General features: G+C 34.7%; 1 protein-coding gene across 5 annotated transcripts in view; it reads right to left on the reverse strand.

Moving 5' to 3' along the window:
* LOC123529789 (metabotropic glutamate receptor 3-like) overlaps positions 1 to 21,282 on the reverse strand; it is a 115,681-nt gene that overhangs the window by 24,855 nt on the left and 69,544 nt on the right. For 3 of the 5 annotated variants that reach the window (XM_053521217.1, XM_053521216.1, XM_053521213.1), the window contains exon 3: positions 17,717 to 20,126. In XM_053521217.1, the coding sequence (XP_053377192.1) occupies positions 17,717 to 19,097 (1,381 nt within the window). In that variant the 5' untranslated portion in view covers positions 19,098 to 20,126. Of the gene's footprint in view, positions 1 to 17,716; positions 20,127 to 20,456; positions 21,242 to 21,282 lie in introns of those variants that run through there. The other 2 variants (XM_053521215.1, XM_053521214.1) reach the window with 2 other exon arrangements.

The raw sequence follows: 21,282 nt of genomic DNA on the forward strand, positions 1-21,282 counted from the left end.
AAATGAAGATCTATAGCGGTGATTTATGGAAACACAAATTTAGTGTATGTGTGGTGCGTATTCAGTTGTGTAATTATGATATAACCGTTTTGTTTCATAGTCAAGCTTTTATGTATGCACCAAATTTTCATCAATCAATACATGCATTTTTTTTCGTTCATAACGTTGATAAAAAAAAATCCACCCATTTCTTAAAAATTACGCTCCGTAGAAATGTTATAAGCTCACAGGCTAACCAATTTATCTTTGTCGTCTACATCAGAAAATAATTACACCATTAGATATTGTTTCTGTAAGTTTCTTTAACCTGAGTGTAACTGATACATAATTCTTGTTTCTATACAACCCAAATTTGGATACAGCTGTTTAAATATTAATGCTTTCAATTTAATCAAAGGTTAACATTCACTGTTTAAGATTGATTAACGATACATAAACAAACAAGAAATATCTTTAAAAATGATGGTCGGCGAATTGTAATAGAGAAAGAAGTTTATGAATTTTTCATCTAACATTCATCTTTCATCTAACATTTTTCAAATTGCAAAACTAAACACCGCACTTTAACAATTTAAATGGTTCTCTTTTAATTTTTCGCAAAGGTTTCGTAGGGTTGCAATTTTGTTTCGTTTATCCTTAGACGAATAATTACAGCAGTAGTTTGATGAAGATTCATGAAGCGGTTCATGAGAAGAGGTCATTAAACGTGTTTATATTTTTAGCTAAATTGGTCCCTATCCCCTTTTGTAACAAAATAGCAGGAGACCTTACAATATTGTTACACATCGAGTTTGATAAAAATCCATTACATTCTAGTGGTTAATGCGAAGAAAGGCATATCTACTTTTAGCTATAGTGGTCCCTAATAGGGTCCAAGTTCCTATATAAATAAATTTAGAAGAGGACCTTATAATGATGCTCCAGACCAAGTATGACAAAGATCCACCAAGCTGTTCATGAGACCCTGTATAAAGGCATTTCTAGTTTTAGCTCTAGCAGCCCCTAAAAGGGGTCAAATGTCCCAGCTGAACAAAGTTGGCTGCAAGCCTAATAAAGATGCTACAAATCAAGTTTGATTAGAATACATGAGAAAAAATCAATTAAAGGATTTTTTTATTAATTATTTTTATCTATTTCTAAAATAGGCCAACTGATCCCGCTTTAACAAATGCATATTCGCTATTCATGAATCTTTGGACAATGACGTCACACCTATAAAAAAGGGAAGGTCAAGCGAAACATACAATTGTAATTATTTCAATATTTCTGTTTCATAAGCAAAGTTTGACCGTAGTTATATCACATAGACAAACTGTATGCAGCGTACCTTCATTTCAGTGTAATGAGATTCAGTCATTATATAGCATATATAATAAAACCGATTTCAACTGAGTTCAATATTTGCATACCATACTAAAGAAAAATATTCATATATAATAAATCAGTTAAATAATTTATAACAAATATATCAAAGCAAACAAGTACTCATTTTAATATGCAATCTGAATAAGTCACAAAAGCAAGAAACCTTTTCATATACAGACGACAACTGTACAAGGAAAATCTTTTAAAAAGCTACTTCTCTACATAAAAGACTCTTATCACACCCTTATTCATGTGATACGCAGACCGTATTCAGCTCTTTCTTTAATTTGATATATGCTGGTATTTAAACAGGTTTTTATCATATTTATTAAACTTATCATTTTGAGATATATCAATATTCTTGCTAAATATACTGAGCCAAAGTTAGCTTTAAAACTGTGAACAGCGTCGTTTAGGATAAACGCTTTGTCTACATTTCACTCAGCGTAGCACAATCAACAGAGTGAAAGAAATTGACACTCTCGTCCAATCAGGCAGAGTGTTGCATAAATCTTCCATTTTGATAAATTATCTATAATGCGTTATCAAGTAGTTTGATTTGCAAACTGAAGTCACGTGGCATAGGTAACGAAAACGAATTTAGACGGCGTTCGCCGAAAAACTGCACTTGATGACATAGCTCAATTCTAGATTAGAAGCGAAAGATTTTAAAGCATTTATCCCTGTACTTATTTTAGTTTCAAGTGTTTTGCTACCCTGAAATATGTACCTCAGGTAGCAAAATAATGAAAATTGCGCACTTGTGTCGTCAAAGTAAGACAATATCGACATATTTTAAGCATGGTAGTAAACGATAAGCAACATCGATTCCAAAGTAATTGAAAGGAGTTAAGTTTTCAACTACTATTCCGCCTGTACATCCGTAAAAACATTATTAAAGGCGGCCAGTCCCAATTCTTCAATATTTTATGACATTTCCTTTTTACATTGCATAGTAGAAGTGTATATTTTTAAATTATTTTTGTAAACAAATTTTTGTAATAACCCCCCCCCCCCCCCCCCCTCCCACCTTCTCTTTTGATGATAGCTCTTTAAAGCTAAGTTTTTCATTTCTTAGAGTATATAAAGGAAACACTTAAAATGAAGTACTCTTCCACTGTATTAATGAAACTTATAACAGCCAGGTTGCATTAATATGAAGTGAACAAACTGACACTTAGAAACGCGTCTTTTTTTCCGGAGTACTTTTCCAGCACCTTTAGCGAGATAGAGATAAGGCGTAAAAAAAATTGTTTGTTTCCGGTATCCCGATCTACCCTAACATTTTGGCCCGATCCTAAATGTTTTTATGGCGTTGGAGAATATTTTTTTCAATTTCTTAACAAAAAGATGCAAAACTGGATAATTTATGCTTTAAACATGGCCAGTGATATTAGAAATCAACTTACTGATGCTCTAAAGGCATAACCCCCTTATTTGTAATCATTATTTGACAAAGAAATAATTTCTGTAAGGTCTCCCTTGATAAAAAAAATTTGCAAAAAAAAAAAAAAAAAAAATTCCGACCTACCTACCCTATTTTTTTTAGCATTTTACCAGGAGACTGCATATACATTTTTAAAGGTTGTAAAAGAAAGGATGTTAAGAAAATTAGGTATAACCAATTCTTTGTGAAAATGTACGAGTGCCTTTGTCAAAGTCACATATGCAGCATATACATTAGACGGAACATGGCTGGATGCATATTAAAGTGGCGGAGGACAAGATGCCAACAAAGTAACGAAAAGAAACGAAAAGTCATTGAAACTTTACATGTTAGCTTAGTTTTTACCTGTTTTATTCTTGATTTTTGAATGTCGGGTTTTCTATCAAATTGACAGTAATTACAATGTGCGGACAAATGCGAAAAAATCCGGAGCATTGTTCTGTTTTACAATGAAATGTTTGTTGTAGTGTTAGAACAGCCGTGTTCAGACAATGAAAATTTCAGCGAATGTTCTTTTATTTGAGTTAAACTGCGTTTACAAAATGCAGTAGATTTGAAAGGCTATAGTCGAATTTTAGTTGGGATTATAAGCTGTCTGTTATCTTTCTTCGATTGTTAAGTTTCTAGCTACTCAGGCAAGGCAACAGTGAACTTAATTTTAGGTTTACTTGTCTTAAATAGTATTAAAGTATTGAACATTATTTTTGCTTTAGTTTCCTTGCGTTTGGCCCATTTACAGTGCATACACCACCAATTACAGCGCATACACCACCATTTACAGTGCATACACCACCATTTACAGCGCATACGCCACTATTTACAGTACACTTGCCACCATTTACAGTACACACGCCACTATTTACAGCGCATACACCACCATTTACAGCGCATACACCACAAATTTACAGTGCATACAACATTAACAGTGCATACACCACCATTTACAGCACATACGCCACCATTTACAGTATACATGCCACCATTTACAGTACATACACCACCATTTAAAGCGCATACACCACCACCATTTACAGGGCATACACCATTTACAGTGCATACACCACCATTTACAGCGCATACATCACCATTTACAGCGCATACACCACCATTTACGGCGCACAACCACCATTTACAGTGCATACACCATTTACAGTGCATACACCACCAGAAAAGTAGTAATTTATATTTATTTTCTACGTGTTTAGGTACCACAAATTTCTTTCCACATCAATTTGTTTCCATACATCAGATGTACAATTATAAAAACATCCTTCTAGTAATTCCTGCCCCTCTAAATACAGACAATTACAATGTTTTGTGGGTTTTTTTTTCTAAAATCTTATTATAAAACGTACATTCTTGGAAATACTGGGTTTTAATCTACTCCTTATTACCGTTTGCCTATTTTGGTGTTTAGAAAACGTCAACATAATGTAGAAACAAACTTTTTATGGAGGAATTCTTTGGTTCCAATTACAATCCCATTTGACGACAGATTATTTCAACAATCGGAACCCAAAGGCATGTTTTATGTGATGTATTTTCAGACTTAATTTAGTTCTAATCTATCTTGACTGCAGCAGATAGACAATGTTAGGTTTTTCTGACTTTCTTTACTAAGGCTAAATAAAATTACATAATTGTCAAAGTAACTCTACTGCTTGTAAAATATTTGGCGAACAACCAGGACATGACTAGAATATATTTTAAAGTTTTGAACAACGCCATAATTTGATCAAAAATATATCCACAGACTTTAGAATGAGCTGTTATTTAACTTTGCAACATTTTATGAAGACATGCTTAATTGACATACAGCAGATTTCTACCTAACGGGCACGCCAGAACAACGGGCACGCCGAAATCGTGGCCACCTTTTCAAAGTACACAATAAATTTGTTCTTTATTCATTATAATATTGACCAGTACAGCGAGCACGTCGCTAATGCGGCATTGCGGCCACTTTTTGTGGAAAAACTGTTTATTTACTATGTGCTAACTGACCAAAACTATGGGCAGACAAAACGATGGACCCAGGCATCCTTTATTTATCACATTGACCTTGTTTATCTAACTAATATTAAATTCATTAAAGGCGAAATGTATCAGGTTTGAATTAATTGTAAATGCTTGTGACCCTGCACATGATCCTTACACACAAAATGTAAGAATGAATACTTTAAATGGAAAGCTTCCAACCTAGGAAACTGTAACAATATAGCAGTGTATATTTGAGTGTGCACATGTTATATATATACACAAACGAGCCCAAGTATAACATATAGACAAAGAAGAAATGAATGAACGCAGCGGGGCACCGTTTTAGGAAGGTCACTGGCAAAATGACCACCTCAGCGTTTGATCAGGTTAAATGACCACACACACCCTCACTATTTAATTTTTATGTTCTAAATTTACAAGACGGTGCCAATTCAGGTACATCCCGCCAGCTGAATCCTTTACATCCACAATAGCAACAAAAGACTCTATGTTAAAATAGACAATGATGTATACATACGGTGTTCCGTTTGGGCAATCGTGACTTTTTATTAAATACTAAACCGCGATGCACGATGGTACTATGACGAAAACGCGATGGCGCGATGGCACGATGATGAAAAAACGATGGTACGAGGGTGAAAACGCGATGGCACGATGATGAAATCGCGATGGTGCGATGGTACGATGGTGAAATGTCGATGTATATACAAATAAAGAACCAACACGAATGTTTTCAATACTGGTCTAAGGCCAATCCTTAAAATCATAAAGAGCCTGCTGAAAGCAGACAGAAGACAACCAGACCCAGTGGACTTAGAGGACACTTAGTCATGGTGCCTTCCATCTGTTTGAGAATAGTCGTGTTTAATTGTAAAAGGGCTGACCACCAACATGTCATTGTCCCATCATGAACTCTTTTTTAGTTAACCTGAGCACGAAGTGCTCAAGGTGAGCTTTTGTGATCGCCCTGTGTCCGTCGTCCGTCGTCGTCAGTCGTCCGTCGTCATCAATTTCACTGTTAACACTCTAGAGGTCACAATTTTGGCCTAATCTTAATGAAACTTGGTCAGAATGTTACCCTTAATAAAATCTTGGATGAGTTCGAAATTGGGTCATCTGGGTTCAAAAACTAGGTCACCAGGTCAAATCAAAGGAAAAGCTTATTAACACTCCAGAGGTCACAATTTTGGTCCAATCTTAATGAATCTTGGTCAGAATGTTACCCTCAATAAAATCTTTGATTAGTTCGATATTAGGTCATCTGGGATCAAAAACTAGGTCACCGGGTCAAATCAAAGGAAAAGTTTGTTAACACTCTAGAGGTCACAATTTTGACTCAATCTTAATGAAACTTGGTCAGAATGTTACCCTTAATAATATCTTTAATGAGTTCGATATTGGGTCATCTGGAGTCAAAAACTAGGTCACCAGGTCAAATCAAAGAAAAAGCTTGTTAACACTGTAGAGGCTACATTTATTATTATTATTATACCAGATATATATATATATCCCTTTTCATGGTTCAAATGCAGCCACACAGGGCGCATAATTTATCCTCTACTAGTACAGACACAGATCGATCTGACCAGAGGGACAGATTGAGACAAAGCCCCCACAACAGAGAGATCAGAAATCAGATACAGGCTTATCCGCCTAACTTAGCCTAGCAGCTCGTTGCGAATAGACAGTCTGGTTCTTTAACGTGCCCAGTGTATAGCACTGATACACGCAAGGATTGCCTGGGTTCCTGACCAGTACACCTCTAGTTGGGTGGGAAACACTGGAAAAGCGTTTCTGAAAATTCCCGAGTAGCTGCCGGGGATCGAACCCCCGACCTCAGGATTGGAAGGCCAGTGTGCAAACCACTGAGCTATCCGTCCAACCATATTTATGACTGTATCTTCATGAAACTTGTTCAGAATGTTAATCATGATGTTCTGAAAGTCCAGTTTGAATCTAGGTCATGTAGGTTCAAAACTAGGTCACCAGGTCAAATCAAGGGAAAAGCTAGTTAACACTCTAGAGGCCACACTTACGATCATATCTTAATGAAACTTGGTCAGAATGTCACTCTTGATGATCTATAGGTCAAGTTTAAAATTTGGGTCAGTAGGGGTCAAAACCTAGGTCACCGTGTCAAATCAAAGGAAAAGCTTGTTAACATTCTAGAGGCCACATTTATGACCATATCTTCATGAAACTTAGTCAGAATGTTAATCTTGATGATCTTTAGGTTAAATTCGAATCCGGGTCTCGTGGGGTCAAAAATTAGGTCACCGGGTGAAATCAAGGGAAAAGTTAGTTAACACTTTATTAGAGGCCACATTTATGACCATATCTTAATGAAACTATCTTGTTGATCTTTAGGTCAATAGGTCAGGTGAGCGATACAGGGCCTTCATGGCCCCCTTGTTTAAAATAAAACGGTAAGATATTTCACCAAATATCATGACCAATAACATTCCGTACCTGTCTAGTCCTATCTCTGAACCCCATAAATTAACATTTTGAAACTTGCAATATACACAAAGACTTTAAAAAAGGCGCATAAATTCATTCAAAATATATGATGGAAGAAGACTTTTTGTAACGCTATACACGGGTGGTAAACGCGCAATCCAATTCCCACTGGGAATACGCTAAAAATGGGTTGCGCGACTTCCGGTGCTGGTGTTGCGCATCAATATATACAAAATCGAGGTAGATGGGTTTTTGTTTTTGTAAATAATTTTACACATTTACGAGTGCTTTCGAAAAAAAAGCAAAATGCTATTCGACACAAAAATGAATAAGGATCATATGTGTGAAATACCAACTAATTAATTTAAGAATCAGCTCTGTTATCACGAAAACTCTGATGGCTCGAGCTGTCCAAAAAGCATGGAATCATGAAAAATGCGAATTTTCTAACTCTTGTGCCTTCTTTCTGGAAATGTGACGCTTCGAATGATCAAACACGTGTAAAACAGTCATGAATATTACATACACTTGAATGAAATGTTGCTTTTGGGGGAAAGATTGACAAAAAAAATAATCGGGAATGGGGTTGCGCCCTGGGAATGGAGTTGCGCGTATACATTATACACATTATGATGTATATGAGCAACTCCATTCCCTGTGCGCAACCCCATTCCCGATGATTTTTTTGTCAATTATGTCCCCGTAAGCAGGATTTGAAACAAATAATTTTGATATTCGTTACTTTATAACAGTTGAGTTATCATAAAAAGCATCAGATATCCTCAGATTAGGCATATGAGGTCAGAAACTGCCATTTTTGTTGATTTTATACTTTTTTCCCGTTTCGTGTCGCCAGAGTTTTTGTGATAATAGAGCCGAATCATAAATTACAAACCAGATATTTTACACATATCATGTATTATCATATCTGTGTCGAATAGCATTTTGCTTTTTTCGAGAAAATTTATTCTTGTCTCATACTAAGCAAAATCATAACTTCACATACCTCAATTTCGTCTTTTTTTACGCGCAACGTTGCGCAACCCATTTTAAGCGTATTCCCGGCGGGAATTGGATTGCGCGTTTACCACCCGCGGCAATAGGGTACTTAGGTTGTAGTACTAAACGAAGTGTGACTGCATCTCATGAAGCTCATAATCAGGTTATACAGATATTGTCGCTGAATGTTCGTTTAAGCCGATACACCATTACAGATAAACAAGTTGACCAATGTGTCCAATGTTAAAAGGATAAACTAAGTTTTACTTCGCAACTCACCAGTGTAGCTTAGGTTGACGTAATGTGGAATATTCCAATGGTGATGACAGAGCCGCAACTTTCGGTGACACTCTCATACCATTAACTGTGTTTGATATTTTCGCTTAATACCTTTTCAATAAAAAAATGTGAGAAATGCCCGCTTTTGAGAAGAATGAAAGTGAATAATGAATTAAACGAATAGATCTTTTATTCAATAAAATCGAGACATTTTGAGAAAAATGTTGTCCATGAGTTTGTAATCGACTTCAACATGTAATGAAATGTAATATTATATAAATAATGCATTCCTGAGAGGGTGATATGAAAAATGTTCACCACGAGATATATGGATATCGACCGAGGCTCCAGCCGAGGTCTATATTCATATTTCGAGGGGTGAACATTTTTCATATCACCCTCTCAGGAATGTAATATTTATTTTATTATACCGAAATGACACTAAAGGTCAAAACATTTACTGTAAAATCAACATAATGATTTAAATGATTTATCTAACGTTAAAAATGAATTACCAAATAATGGAGACTGAATTAAGGAGTGCTTACTTGTTAGCACTCGGGTGGCAACTCTTCTGTGTAATAAGACATTTTTGATAGATTTAGTCAAGACGTTTGCATATCGCTGAACCCTATGTCTATGCGCATAATTATTTCAACATTGTGACACACTGCTGAAATCGCTAGCAGTAACATTCGAAAAACGGCGATAACTTTATTATTTCTAAACGAAACATATATGTGTGAGCACTTATTTTCTTAGTTAGATCATTTCCAATCTCATGGAAATAGTTTCGATTTAATATTTGATAAAAAGTTGTTTTCGAAATTTTTGGCACGAAGAACAAATCATTAATAAAAGAAAAATCGGCCGGGTTCACAAATGAAAGAAATTTAATCCTAAATTATAAAAGCACATCTTTTGAAAAGTTAACGTCTCAGTCTTTTACTCAGTGCAAAAGTATCAATCACTCAACGGGAGATATGAAAAAATAATATCACATGAGCAGAAAAACAAAATAGCGCTTTTGCGCAGGTGATATAAAATTATGTATCATATCACATGCGCAGAAAAGAGATATAAAATTACTGATGAATATGATATATTATTCAAGTTAAACTAATGGGAAATTTGCATTGGATATTTATGTGAGGTATAATAATTATAAATGCGCAAGGTAAATTTTGTATAACGTAAATTACAGTAAAAGCTACACGTACACAGACGACAACGGTCACGTTTCAAGTATATCAATGAAACCACCATCAGATCAGATTTAATGAAAAATAATAGGTAAATATAAAATACTTGAATACATGTTGCAAGAATGAAATAATTGCCATGCGGATGAGACGTTTTTAAAGTCCTTGGGTGTATGTGTGGGACCTCCACGGCCGTGTGGTCACAACATAATTTGCACTTCAATGAAACTTCACAAAACCTTTTGAAATTAATCAAATTATGCAAGTTTACATACCAATATCTAAAACGCTACTTTTTGACAAAACTATTCCCTTTGTTTGTCCTGGAAAATATGCGAAATTGTTGTTTTCTTTGAATATGAAGATATTGTATTTGATAAAAAAAAACCCTAGAGGGTTAAGACCATAACTCTCTGACAAAATTATTTCCCGTTTTGCTCTTGAAAAATGTTTTGACACCGCGATTTCCTTCAATATTCTTTAATATATGCATTAATTGTATTGAAACGTTATATAAATTTTGGATCATAAAAGCAATTATACACATTGAGTTAGGACAAAATAATTCCCCTTTCTGGACTTTTGGACATGTGACCAACTATTATTTTAGTTATATAGGTCAAAAATCAATCGAGGTATTTCACTGGAACTTTATATAAACCTCTAGGCTCGTACAGCAAGTTATCATAGCTTTCGACTTCAATTTTTAGATAAAATTGTCTTTTTGCACGATGTTTTAAATATGAAAGACAATAACTTTAAAACCAATGAAGCGAATTTAATATGATTTTAACTCAATTTTGGACATTTTATTAACATTTTATAATTAAAAATCATTAAAAGAGAGGATTCTTTGTAATCAGAATGTCCCTGGTGGAACCTTTAAGGTACAGGGAGTACCTAATGTAATTTGATATGATTATACATGTCCGTGAGAGTAACTGAAAAGCTTAAGGCCATAATTTTGTCCTGAACAATAATGAACCTTTCCTATTTTGCACTAATTTATGATCACTTATTTGAATTAAAGCCATTATCTTTGACTCCACTGTTGGGAATTAAATGTAATTTTACACAATGAAAGATGCTTATCTTGATGAAACTTGGTCAGAATGTTACCCTCAATATCTTGGACAAGTTCATTATTGGGTCATCTGGGATCAAAAACTAGGTCACCAGGTTAAATCAAAGGAAAAGCTTGTTAACACTGTAGAAGCCACATTTATGACTGTATCTTCATGGAAATTGGTCGAATGTTACTCATGATCTCAAAGTCCAGTTTGAATCTGGGTCATGTAGGGTAAAAAACTAGGTCATCAGGTCAAATCAAAGAAAAAGCTAGTTAACACTCTAGTGGCCACATTTATGATCATATCTTAATAAAATTTGGTCAGAATGTTAATCTTGACGATCTATAGGTCAAGTTCAAAGCTGGGTCAGGTTGGGTCAAAAACCAGGTCACCGGGTCAAATCAAAGGAAAAGCTTGTTAACACTCTAGAGGCCACATTTATGACCATATCTTAATGAAACTATCTTGATGATCTTTAGGTCAATAGGTCAGGTGAGCGATACAGGGCCTTCATGGCCCTCTTGTTGTTGACGTCACGTCAGTCAGTGCATCGTCTTGTATGGATTGTATTTATGTAATTCATACAGCACTTTTTTTATCATTTGCCAAGTTTGTACACGGAGTTGTTTAAATGTTCTGATTTGTTGCTTTTGTTATTTGTACGAGACTACGTGGTTTGACATACATTTAGTTATTTGAATATTTATGATAATATAGTGCTTTGCCACTTTACTATAAAAGTATCTTGCAATATCTAAAACACTATTTTTTTAAAACTAACAGCCCGATCTTTTGTGTTTCGCACAACTTCAGCAACAACTACAGGACAGAGGGATAATAGTTTACCAGTATTTTTAACGAAATGTGTTATTTTATGCCCTTGCCTCGAAGACCCGGAAGACATATAGTGTTTGAAATGTCCGTCTGTCCGTCCGTCACACTTTCTATTTTTTCATCTGGAGTTATTGCCCTTTTGTGGATTTTATTCATTATTTTATCATGCATTTCCATGGGGGAGGGGATGGGGCATGTTTCCTACAATGTTGACAGCATTCTTGTTATTCAAATTATTATAAAAATGAAATTAAATATCGTGAAATAATTTTATGCACAAATAAATGAAACTTTATATACTGGAAAATAACTAGGAACATTTTCACTTGTATTTTTTTGAGGTAAGTTATGAAACACTGAAATTAACGCAATACATTCCTTATATTATGAAGATAGTAAATATGTTAAGGAAGACAAACCTATAAACTTTTCTCAACAAATGAAAATCTTCCACTTTTCCACTTTGGTTTAAGGAAGAAGGGCTTTATTACATGTAGAATAAAACATATGAGCCGTGCCATGGGAAAACCAACATAGTGGGTGTGCGACCAGCATGGATCCAGACCAGCCTGCGCATCCGCATGGATCCATGCTGGTCGCACACCCACTATGTTGGTTTTCCCATGGCACGGCTCAAATGTTTTTAACACTTCGACCTCGACGCCTCTGAATTTCGTGCAGATCTGGAATATTATCAGCGGGCAATTTGTTATTTATACTCACAAATCGTCTAATTCCTATAACAGTTTCATTCTCGCATTTATAATTATCATATAGACATGCGTTGTAATACAACGTGTTTTATATATACTCCCAAATAATATAAAAAACAATACCAAGCAAAGTTTGTACGGATTTCGTTTCAAGTTGGTACAGTATCCGATACAAGTAACGGCTCAACAAAGAATGCATCTGTTCAGTCATTTTTGAAATACCCAGGAAGGTTAGAGCAAAAATAATATTACTCCTTAGCCTGCTAAATTCCTATGATGAACTTGTCCTTCTGTTAATTTGTCCAGTACTATTAACTGTTAAAAAGTGTGCATTCTAAAAAGATACTTACTGAACGACGAACAGTGCAGGTCCGTGCAGTCTGATCATGATTTGCCCTGGTCGCAAAGGCAAAATCAGTCGTGTCCAGCATGTTAAGGGTTAATGTATTTTTATTTTTGTCTAAAGGTTCTTGTCCATACCATATGAACGTAAATCAAACCACCATATTGCAATCCTACTGCAAGTCTTATAAATTACAGATGCTCATTGATTTAAGATGATTAATGTGCGTTTCTTTCTTTCGTTCTTTCACGTCACCATGTTTATGTGATTTCTGTTCAATCTAATGAAGACGGGCACTTCGCAGGCTCGCAAATCGGACATCAGCTACCCGATTGTGAATTTTGTAATCAGACAGGCATCTAAGTTACAATGGAATTAACTGTTGTCAATGAATCCTCTAACGTTTCTTTTACACATGTTCTCTAAAATCAGCAAACAACATCTTTAAATCATTCATGCAGATGATCTTGTATATATACCACTTAATCCATGAGTATCACTGTAAACACATTAACATTGAAATACGATTACGCTTTATAGTACACATTATATTAAACAGGTCCACTGGCCCAGCTGCTTTGTTTACATTTCTACGTACTGTACATTTCACAACACTTAATTGAAAAGGCTAAATGGACGTGCGTTCCCTCTAAAAATACACAAGCTTAAATTATCAAACATATGGTTATACTACTGCGCCGAACACAGTTAAATTATATTATCATATTTTTGTTCATATAATAGTAATTTTATCATAGCAATAATACATTAATATATCCTTTCCGCAGCCTTAACGTACTAAAACGTATTAGCGTCTGGTGGCCCTTTCACGCTTCCGTAGAAACAACATTTATTACACGAAACTTATTTTGAAAATATTTCTGAAATGTCTAGGTCTGCAGCTCTCAAATACGGTTATATCTTACATCTGAGGCATATACTGACACTCAGACAACATTAAAAATGACATTTTGAGCGATTTGATGAAGTTCCAAAATTATCAATGTACCCTTGGTCCGTTACGGACCCTGTGGGATTTGTGTTTATCCAGAGCTCAAATATTTTTTCATAGATTAAAAGCTGACATGCTGTACTAAAGCCCATTTAATTTCAATTCGTAATAAAATGCTGAAAATTGGCTCCCCAATAGCAAAAAAAAAAAAAAAAAAAAAAAAGGCCACGAGCATATATTTAGACGGGGTGACCCCTGCGCGTGACCCCTGACTATCTACGAATCAAAATGCGGCTTTCTTTTTCAAGCTTAGCTTTTCTACTTTCATTTTATTTACTTCCGGAAATAGCTGAAGGTCGATTGACGTCATTTATAAAAACAAGAAAAAACTCATCAGTACTTACCTTGAAAATGGACATTTAAATGAAATGACTTATCACTAAGTTTTTAACTATACAGTTACTGCATTCTGTCTGTTAATTTTTGTCATACAGGTGTAAATGTAAATGCAAGGTAGGATTATTATTTTGGTAATTGATTGATCTCTAGTACTATATCTACATAAGGATTAAACAATAATGTCAGTTGTTGCACAAAACTTGATCCCTTCCTGAATATGATATTGTAGTTTCTCTATCTTCTTCGTTTCTGCAAGAGTTAAATTTCAGTAATACTAAAATTGCTTCCTTTGGTTTATTTTTGTACAGATATGATCCCTTGGTGAATTATTTCTTCTAGAAAAATGGCAATCTGTGTACATAAACATTATTTTCCAAAGTTAACGCAGGAAACTCGAATATGAAAAAAATTCTATCAGGTTCAGATTGAGAAATGCAAAACATTGACTTAAGAAATATTTATTACCGAGTTGAAGTGATAAATCTAACAAGAATATTTCGTCTGCACGGGATGTATTACGCCTAAATTAAATATGAATCCGGCTTGATACATTTTCTAGCCAGTAGGGAATAGTAAAATTGATATAACACCAGTTTGTCTAAACAAGTAGACCACATTTTCATAAAATAGATATAATGTATACTGCCAGATCTCACTTCAGACAAATCTGATTTATTTCGGCTGATCACGATAAAAGTATTGAAAACAGAGATTATTGAAATACACCGCGTGCTTCATCTCTTAAAGATATCCAATGGTTATCTTTCACTAAAATATGTCAAATTTAGATATTTACTTCAAATGTAGAAATTCCTCATCAAATATATTAATTGTACTAAATCTATAAATCAAGTGTGTATGCAGAGCTACATTCATGATTATTTTGGTTTTGCTATGAATGTTACAAGTTTGGCCATAACCTCTGCAATCATTTAGACTGGTGTGAAACTTGTGTCAGATTCTTCAAAATAAAGAAAGGAATGTTTGTAATACTCTGTCACATAACTGACGAATTTGACAATCGTAGGAGAAAGAATTGATATTGTAGTAGTAAGTATTGACCCTATATTTTAAAACAAGTCTTTTTTGTAGAAGAAAAACTTTTTTTTCAGTAGAAAACCTTGATTAAATAATTAATTAATTGAAAGAAAATGCTTTACACAAATTAAGATGTACCGGAATGCAAAAAGCAACGGCCTCAAGTCTGCTGATAAATTTTACAGTATAGTGATTTAAGGGGTCGCTTAAATACATAATAATTTGCAATTCGTTTTTGTTATTTTTAGGTCACTTGTAGGATATCAGGCCCTGATCCAGAAATATTTGACTGGGGGCACCAGTCTAGAATGAAGACGTCACCGCCGAGGCGGGTAGGTATAGGGAGTTGGTGGGGGGGGGGGGGGGGGGGGGGGCCTCTGCCATGTTAGTGGGAGGGGGGGTTCAAGGGCTCTTCCCCACCCCCGGAAATTTTTGAAATACAGGTGTGAAATTGTTGCCTTATTTTTTTTTAGAGGGAGAGGGGTGTAAGGGGGCTTTCTCCCTTGAAATTTTTTAAATACAGGTATGATATATACGGGTAGCATAAATGGTAACGGGTAAATATTATATTCCGACGTGTATTAACGAATGAACAGTCAGCCCCTTTTTCTGTCTTACCGTTAATTTCAAAACATTCATTTCATTTCATTCATTTCTCATAGTTACTGTCTACATAATATAATTATTTACACTATATTACATACAAATAGGGATTTTGTATGGGAGGGGGGGGGGGGAGGGAGGTTAAACGGTTAATTCACAACTAATTGATTATGAAGTCATAACGACTGTATTATCAAATTACTTTCATATGGCACAAATGTCTATGTGAAAATGGAAGATAAAGTGACAATCAGCGAAGGCAAGAGTAACGGCTTTTGTGTTCAGCATACCAATCAAGCGCCAGCTTATAGATTAAGTCAATTTATGGATGTAAGATTTATGAGACGGACACAAGACTTTTTCCATTTAGCCTGTGTTACACACACACACACACACACACACACACACACACATATATGATTTAAATGGTTTGGCAAATGTACTATGGAAATAATCATGTTTCTCTATAAAATAATTGCGGTTTTATTTTATGATATTAAAAAAGTGACAAACGTACGAGTACTACTGGAAATATTTTTTTTTCGCCAGATGTACAAAGGTATTTTTTGTGTTCAAAAATGTTAAAATTGTTATTTTCACATCGCCTCTTTATTTGAAAGTTAAAAGATCAGGCATACTCCCTTATCTTTTTATTTCGTCGATTTTTAAGGTAATATCTCCTGTAAAGTTTTAAAGCTTTTCCTGTTAAAATATCTTAAAATTGTCACGAATTGTATCATAAATATGTTGGAATTGAAACAGTATAATATATAAAAAGAAACCGCTAAAAAGCAGTGTTAAAATCCTTAGCATTTTCTCATATTTTGTATTTGCCGATGTGGTCATTGATCTTTTTTTTTGAAAAAGATCTAGTCTTGTATAATTACCACTGATTTAAATCACAGAACATCGTGACAGAATGTTATTTAAACAAGTTTATTGCGAATCCATTAACCTATCATTACAGGAATTCCTACAGTCTGCATAGATTGATCTCCCAAACTTTCCAATCTTAGACCAATTTAATCAATAGATGCGTCAGTGATTTAAAAGAAACGAGATTAGATACAAATTAAATGTAAAATAATGTAACCTCGATATAGTGTCTATATCACAACACACTTCCTAAGAATCCAGAAATAATATTTTAGCTATAACATGAAGACAGCTTGAAACCGGTCGTCATAAATTTTTGGAAAGTGTTTGGCATTGGTGACAAAGACAGCTTTTAACCCCAGTTGACACCACCTTTGATCACCTCCGATATGTTTTTTTTTTCAAAGCAGAACGAAATAATAACTGACATTTAGATAAAGTACGCTGAAGAAAGACAAATTAGCAGACTTTATGTGCTGTAGATCAAGCGCAGAATTCTACCGAAAAAATAATAATAGGCTAACTCAGTTAAAATCGTTTAAATCAAGTTTTGATTCAGTACCGTTAGCGTCAAAGCCATGACGGCGTGTTCTACATGTCATTATCATGGAAAATTGTGCCACATGTATAGCTTTATAGCTTCATTGGGAATATAGTGAACATGGGGTAACACCGCGTTTTGAACTTAATTCTGACAATATGAAAACGAAAATAAAGCGTGCATTATAAATCATATTCCATTCTGAAAAGTTTACAAGTAAATAAGTTTCATGTGTTATCAAGAAATCAATATCGTCTGTTGTCAGGCGCTCCAATTTGTATTAAAGAAGCGACGTTACGGTACTGAAGCAGCTGAATTGTTAAATTAAGTTCCTACATATCCATTGAGTAAAATCTCAATAAAAATCCTTGCACATACGTTTTCGTTTATGGTATTGGACCCCTAATAGTAATATTTATAAATGGTTTTTGCTAGGTATATTTATAGAGTTGACTGTGATGATGATGGTAATGTTAAAATATATCGTCATTAAGCAATTATAGAACTTTACTTTCTTATGCTGATTACATACGCGTCTGGTATGAAGGAACATTATGTTATCTTTTAATGCAATGCAAAGGGTTTTGAACTTACCATTGAATGTAGTGTTGAGTATATATTTCTTCAAAAGTTCTCCATTTATCTTGTTCAATGCATGGCAATCCTTGGCTCTCGAATATGACCTGCACTTATCTTTTCTCATGCGGTCGATCGAATGAGCGATAGCATAAACGGCATCGTATATGAACTGTACCTTAGACTCTTGTCTATATTTTGACTTTGACAGCACCTCGTACCCTGTACAGTAGTTCACAGGTTTATTAATTCTAGGGCTAACTTCATCGGCATATCGACAGTTATGTATAGTTTTCCAATATTCTCTAAACCAAGGGTTTCTTTTATTGTGGTTTGGGTTCAGCTTTAAGAAATAGTCATCGAACTCGGGAATATGAGTAGCCTGCAGAATTATTGTCAAAGCACCTTCGGCTGCTAATTCGTTGTGTTTTACAGGAGACTGTTGTGTCCCCCAACCGTCGGCAGCAATCCATGTGAACTTTCCAGAAATGTTTTTGTGTGAGGCTGCATCTAAAACCCCCTTTGCGTCCTCCTCCCGTAGGAAGAGAATCACAACTTTTGCATTCGTTTTCTTCAAAAGTTTGTCAATGATCTGACTGTATTCTTCATGTGTAGGATTACTTGAAATTTTAAGAGTTTCCGCAAGACATATATTCCTGGATCTAGCCTCTTGTTGGAAGAATTCAATACCCGACACACCATATTCTCCCTCGGAAGCTACAGTAGAAACATATGTCCAGTTAAAGAATTGAACGATATCAACCATTGCCAGGGCTTGATAGTTATCAGGTGGAACAGTCCGCGCGAAATATTCGTATCTGGTTTTGTCACTGAGCTGCGCGCTTGTGGAAGCATAACTTATTTGTGGAATTTTAAACAAACGTAACAAATTAGCTACCTGGATTGAAACAGAGCTGTAAGAGCCACCTATGACACCAGCAACTGTTTTCGGTTCATATTTAGCTTCTGCTTCGGATCCATCACCACACACAAACTCAGACGCATCTAAAGAGGAGAAAGAAGCTCTAATATATTCTAAAGATTGTTCTAATGCGTACGTGCCTCTTGCGCATGTGTCAAATATAGTTGTTCCTAGTTTTATTCCAGGTAAAATACTGTCGTCTTTATTTATACGGTCCAATGTGAACAACATTGCCTCCACACGTTGGATACCTCTATCAGCATTGATAATACCGCAGGGTATGTCACTTTCACCTTTCTGGTGGACGGGGAAGAGCCCACCTAGCATAACATCTCCCTCGATAGAAGCGGATATAGGAGCTGGTGAGTTCGTTAGGTTCGTATTTGCCACGGAATGCATGCTTTCTAGAAACAGGACAGCGGTGAAGAAGGTCTGAAATAAACAGTCTGACAGATTCCATTTCGTAAATTTAAACATAATTGTAGGTGTTTATTATCGTAATTTACCTAGCTAGATAAGCCCAAAGCATTTTGTCTGGCGCCGTAAAAATGCTCTTAAATCCATTAATTTGTGCGGTAAAAATATCCAAGTGTGTGGAGCACAATTAAGAGTACAAAAAGTCAGTCAACCTAATATCGGAAACTAGGGAAGTATTTTGTTCCTTATAAAATTTCGTCCTTGAGAAGTTCTATTTTTAAAGACGAAATATAAGAATTGCACTATTTTTGTTTATAACATCCTCCCATTTATGAATGCACTTCACGTTTCAAACCTTTTTATCTGAGTACGCAGAAAAATACTCTCTAATTGACAATTTCTGTTCGTTCGTAAAATCCAATTAGATGTGTGTAATGTAAAACGCCATTGAAATATACGTATGTTAGCACGAGCCTGCTATTTATTTACAAGTTTTCTTACACGTTGTCATATTCAAGTGTAATTACTAACACTGTCTCCATAATTAGTTAATTAAATCATATGATCTTCTCACTAATAACTAAAAGACGTGCGCACCATCCAAACTGACAAGTATCTCGTGAATATGTTCAATATTTTGTAACGTTTTGCGTGATTACTTAAAAAGTAAAACGTAATTGGTTCATTACATACTACTAACTTCCTTCGTGTCTTTGATTGTAACGATACGAGTCTAGAAAGGTGTTCTTGCTATATGTAGAGAGTTAATTATGTCAAAACATGAGTGATATGGACATATTACAATTTTCACTTGTTTCACGTAATGAATAACGCAAAAGGTCACACAGTGAGTAACTTATTTCCCCACACAAGAATTACTTTTCGCGACTCATTTCAGTCATTCCTCTTTATTTAGTAATCCCCTATTCAGTCACTTGTGGCAACTCCTAAAATCTGTAAAACTTTGTGTTGGTTCACTGTTAGTTCCGCTACTTTCTCCAACGTTTCCACATACGTTTGCACTTTGTGGCACTCCAGCTTCGTCTGCTCAGATAAACTAATGACTTTGATCGTATTCCATTCTCTTATCTGTAAAGATTGCATAAAAAGAATTTTAAATCAAATCGAAATTTATGTACATGATTAATTAATTTCTAATATTTCACGTGCATGTGAAAAAGGTAAATAATAGAAATAATGTTTTGTTTGATAATAACTTGATATAGTGGCACTTCCCCATACTAAAAAAAGGTTTAAAAACAATCACAACAATTATATAAACAATCATATATCAATTTAAGCCGACCACAATCGATCATATTTTAGACAGTGTAAAATATTATTCGACATCCGTTATGATCATAAACGCAAGTATGTTAAATAGATGTCTTTTCTATGAAAGTTAAATTTAACACTAACTGCAGTTGTAAAAATCCACTGATAAATCCATTAATAAGAAAATGTTTAACTCAAAACATACGCAAAATTATTCGATTTTTCTGTTTGTTTATCACTTTCACAAAATGCGCACAATTAACATCTGTCTCTCTCTCTTTAAACTACTTTATTAATATAAATACGGAGTAGAAAGTCTATCTAATAGTAAAGTATGTGTTTCAGTTTACTGCTAGCGATACTACATAATTTTACTACCATCACTTGTTGTACTGTAACATTATAAGTATCTTTCATGTATAATATACTAGTATGTTATCTTGTTCACTTTTATTTAAAGTTTAATCAGATCTTAACTGTATAACCTACTTCACTTCATGTCATCATATGTGATATTAGGGCGACGCGGATTTATCTGTTAAAATAAAAGGTCAAAATATTAATGATGAAGAAATGCGTAACTAAAGATTGAGTAACAAAAAAATAAAACAAAAACAACAAACAAAAAGCAAAGTTTAACAACTGTTTGGTCATGATAAGCAATGAATTATGAGCAAGAATAAGTTCCGCCTTACAATTTGCAGATTTAAATGACAAAAAATTAGGAGATTACATGACAAATAATAATACAAAAACCGGTTTCGGAATAATCCTTGAATACTGATTCATTGATACAAAGTAAAATTAAAACATATTCATAATATTTTATCCATGATGTATACATGTACACAGTTTATACCGACAGAGGATTGGAACATTATTCATAAACCCTTGAAAACCATTACATACGCCACCCTTACTATGCTGGACATGAATGCTTCTGCTTGTGCGACCAGTGTAGACCATCATC

The sequence above is a fragment of the Mercenaria mercenaria genome, chromosome 13, assembly GCF_021730395.1.
Source record: "Mercenaria mercenaria strain notata chromosome 13, MADL_Memer_1, whole genome shotgun sequence".
NCBI lineage: Eukaryota > Metazoa > Mollusca > Bivalvia > Venerida > Veneridae > Mercenaria > Mercenaria mercenaria.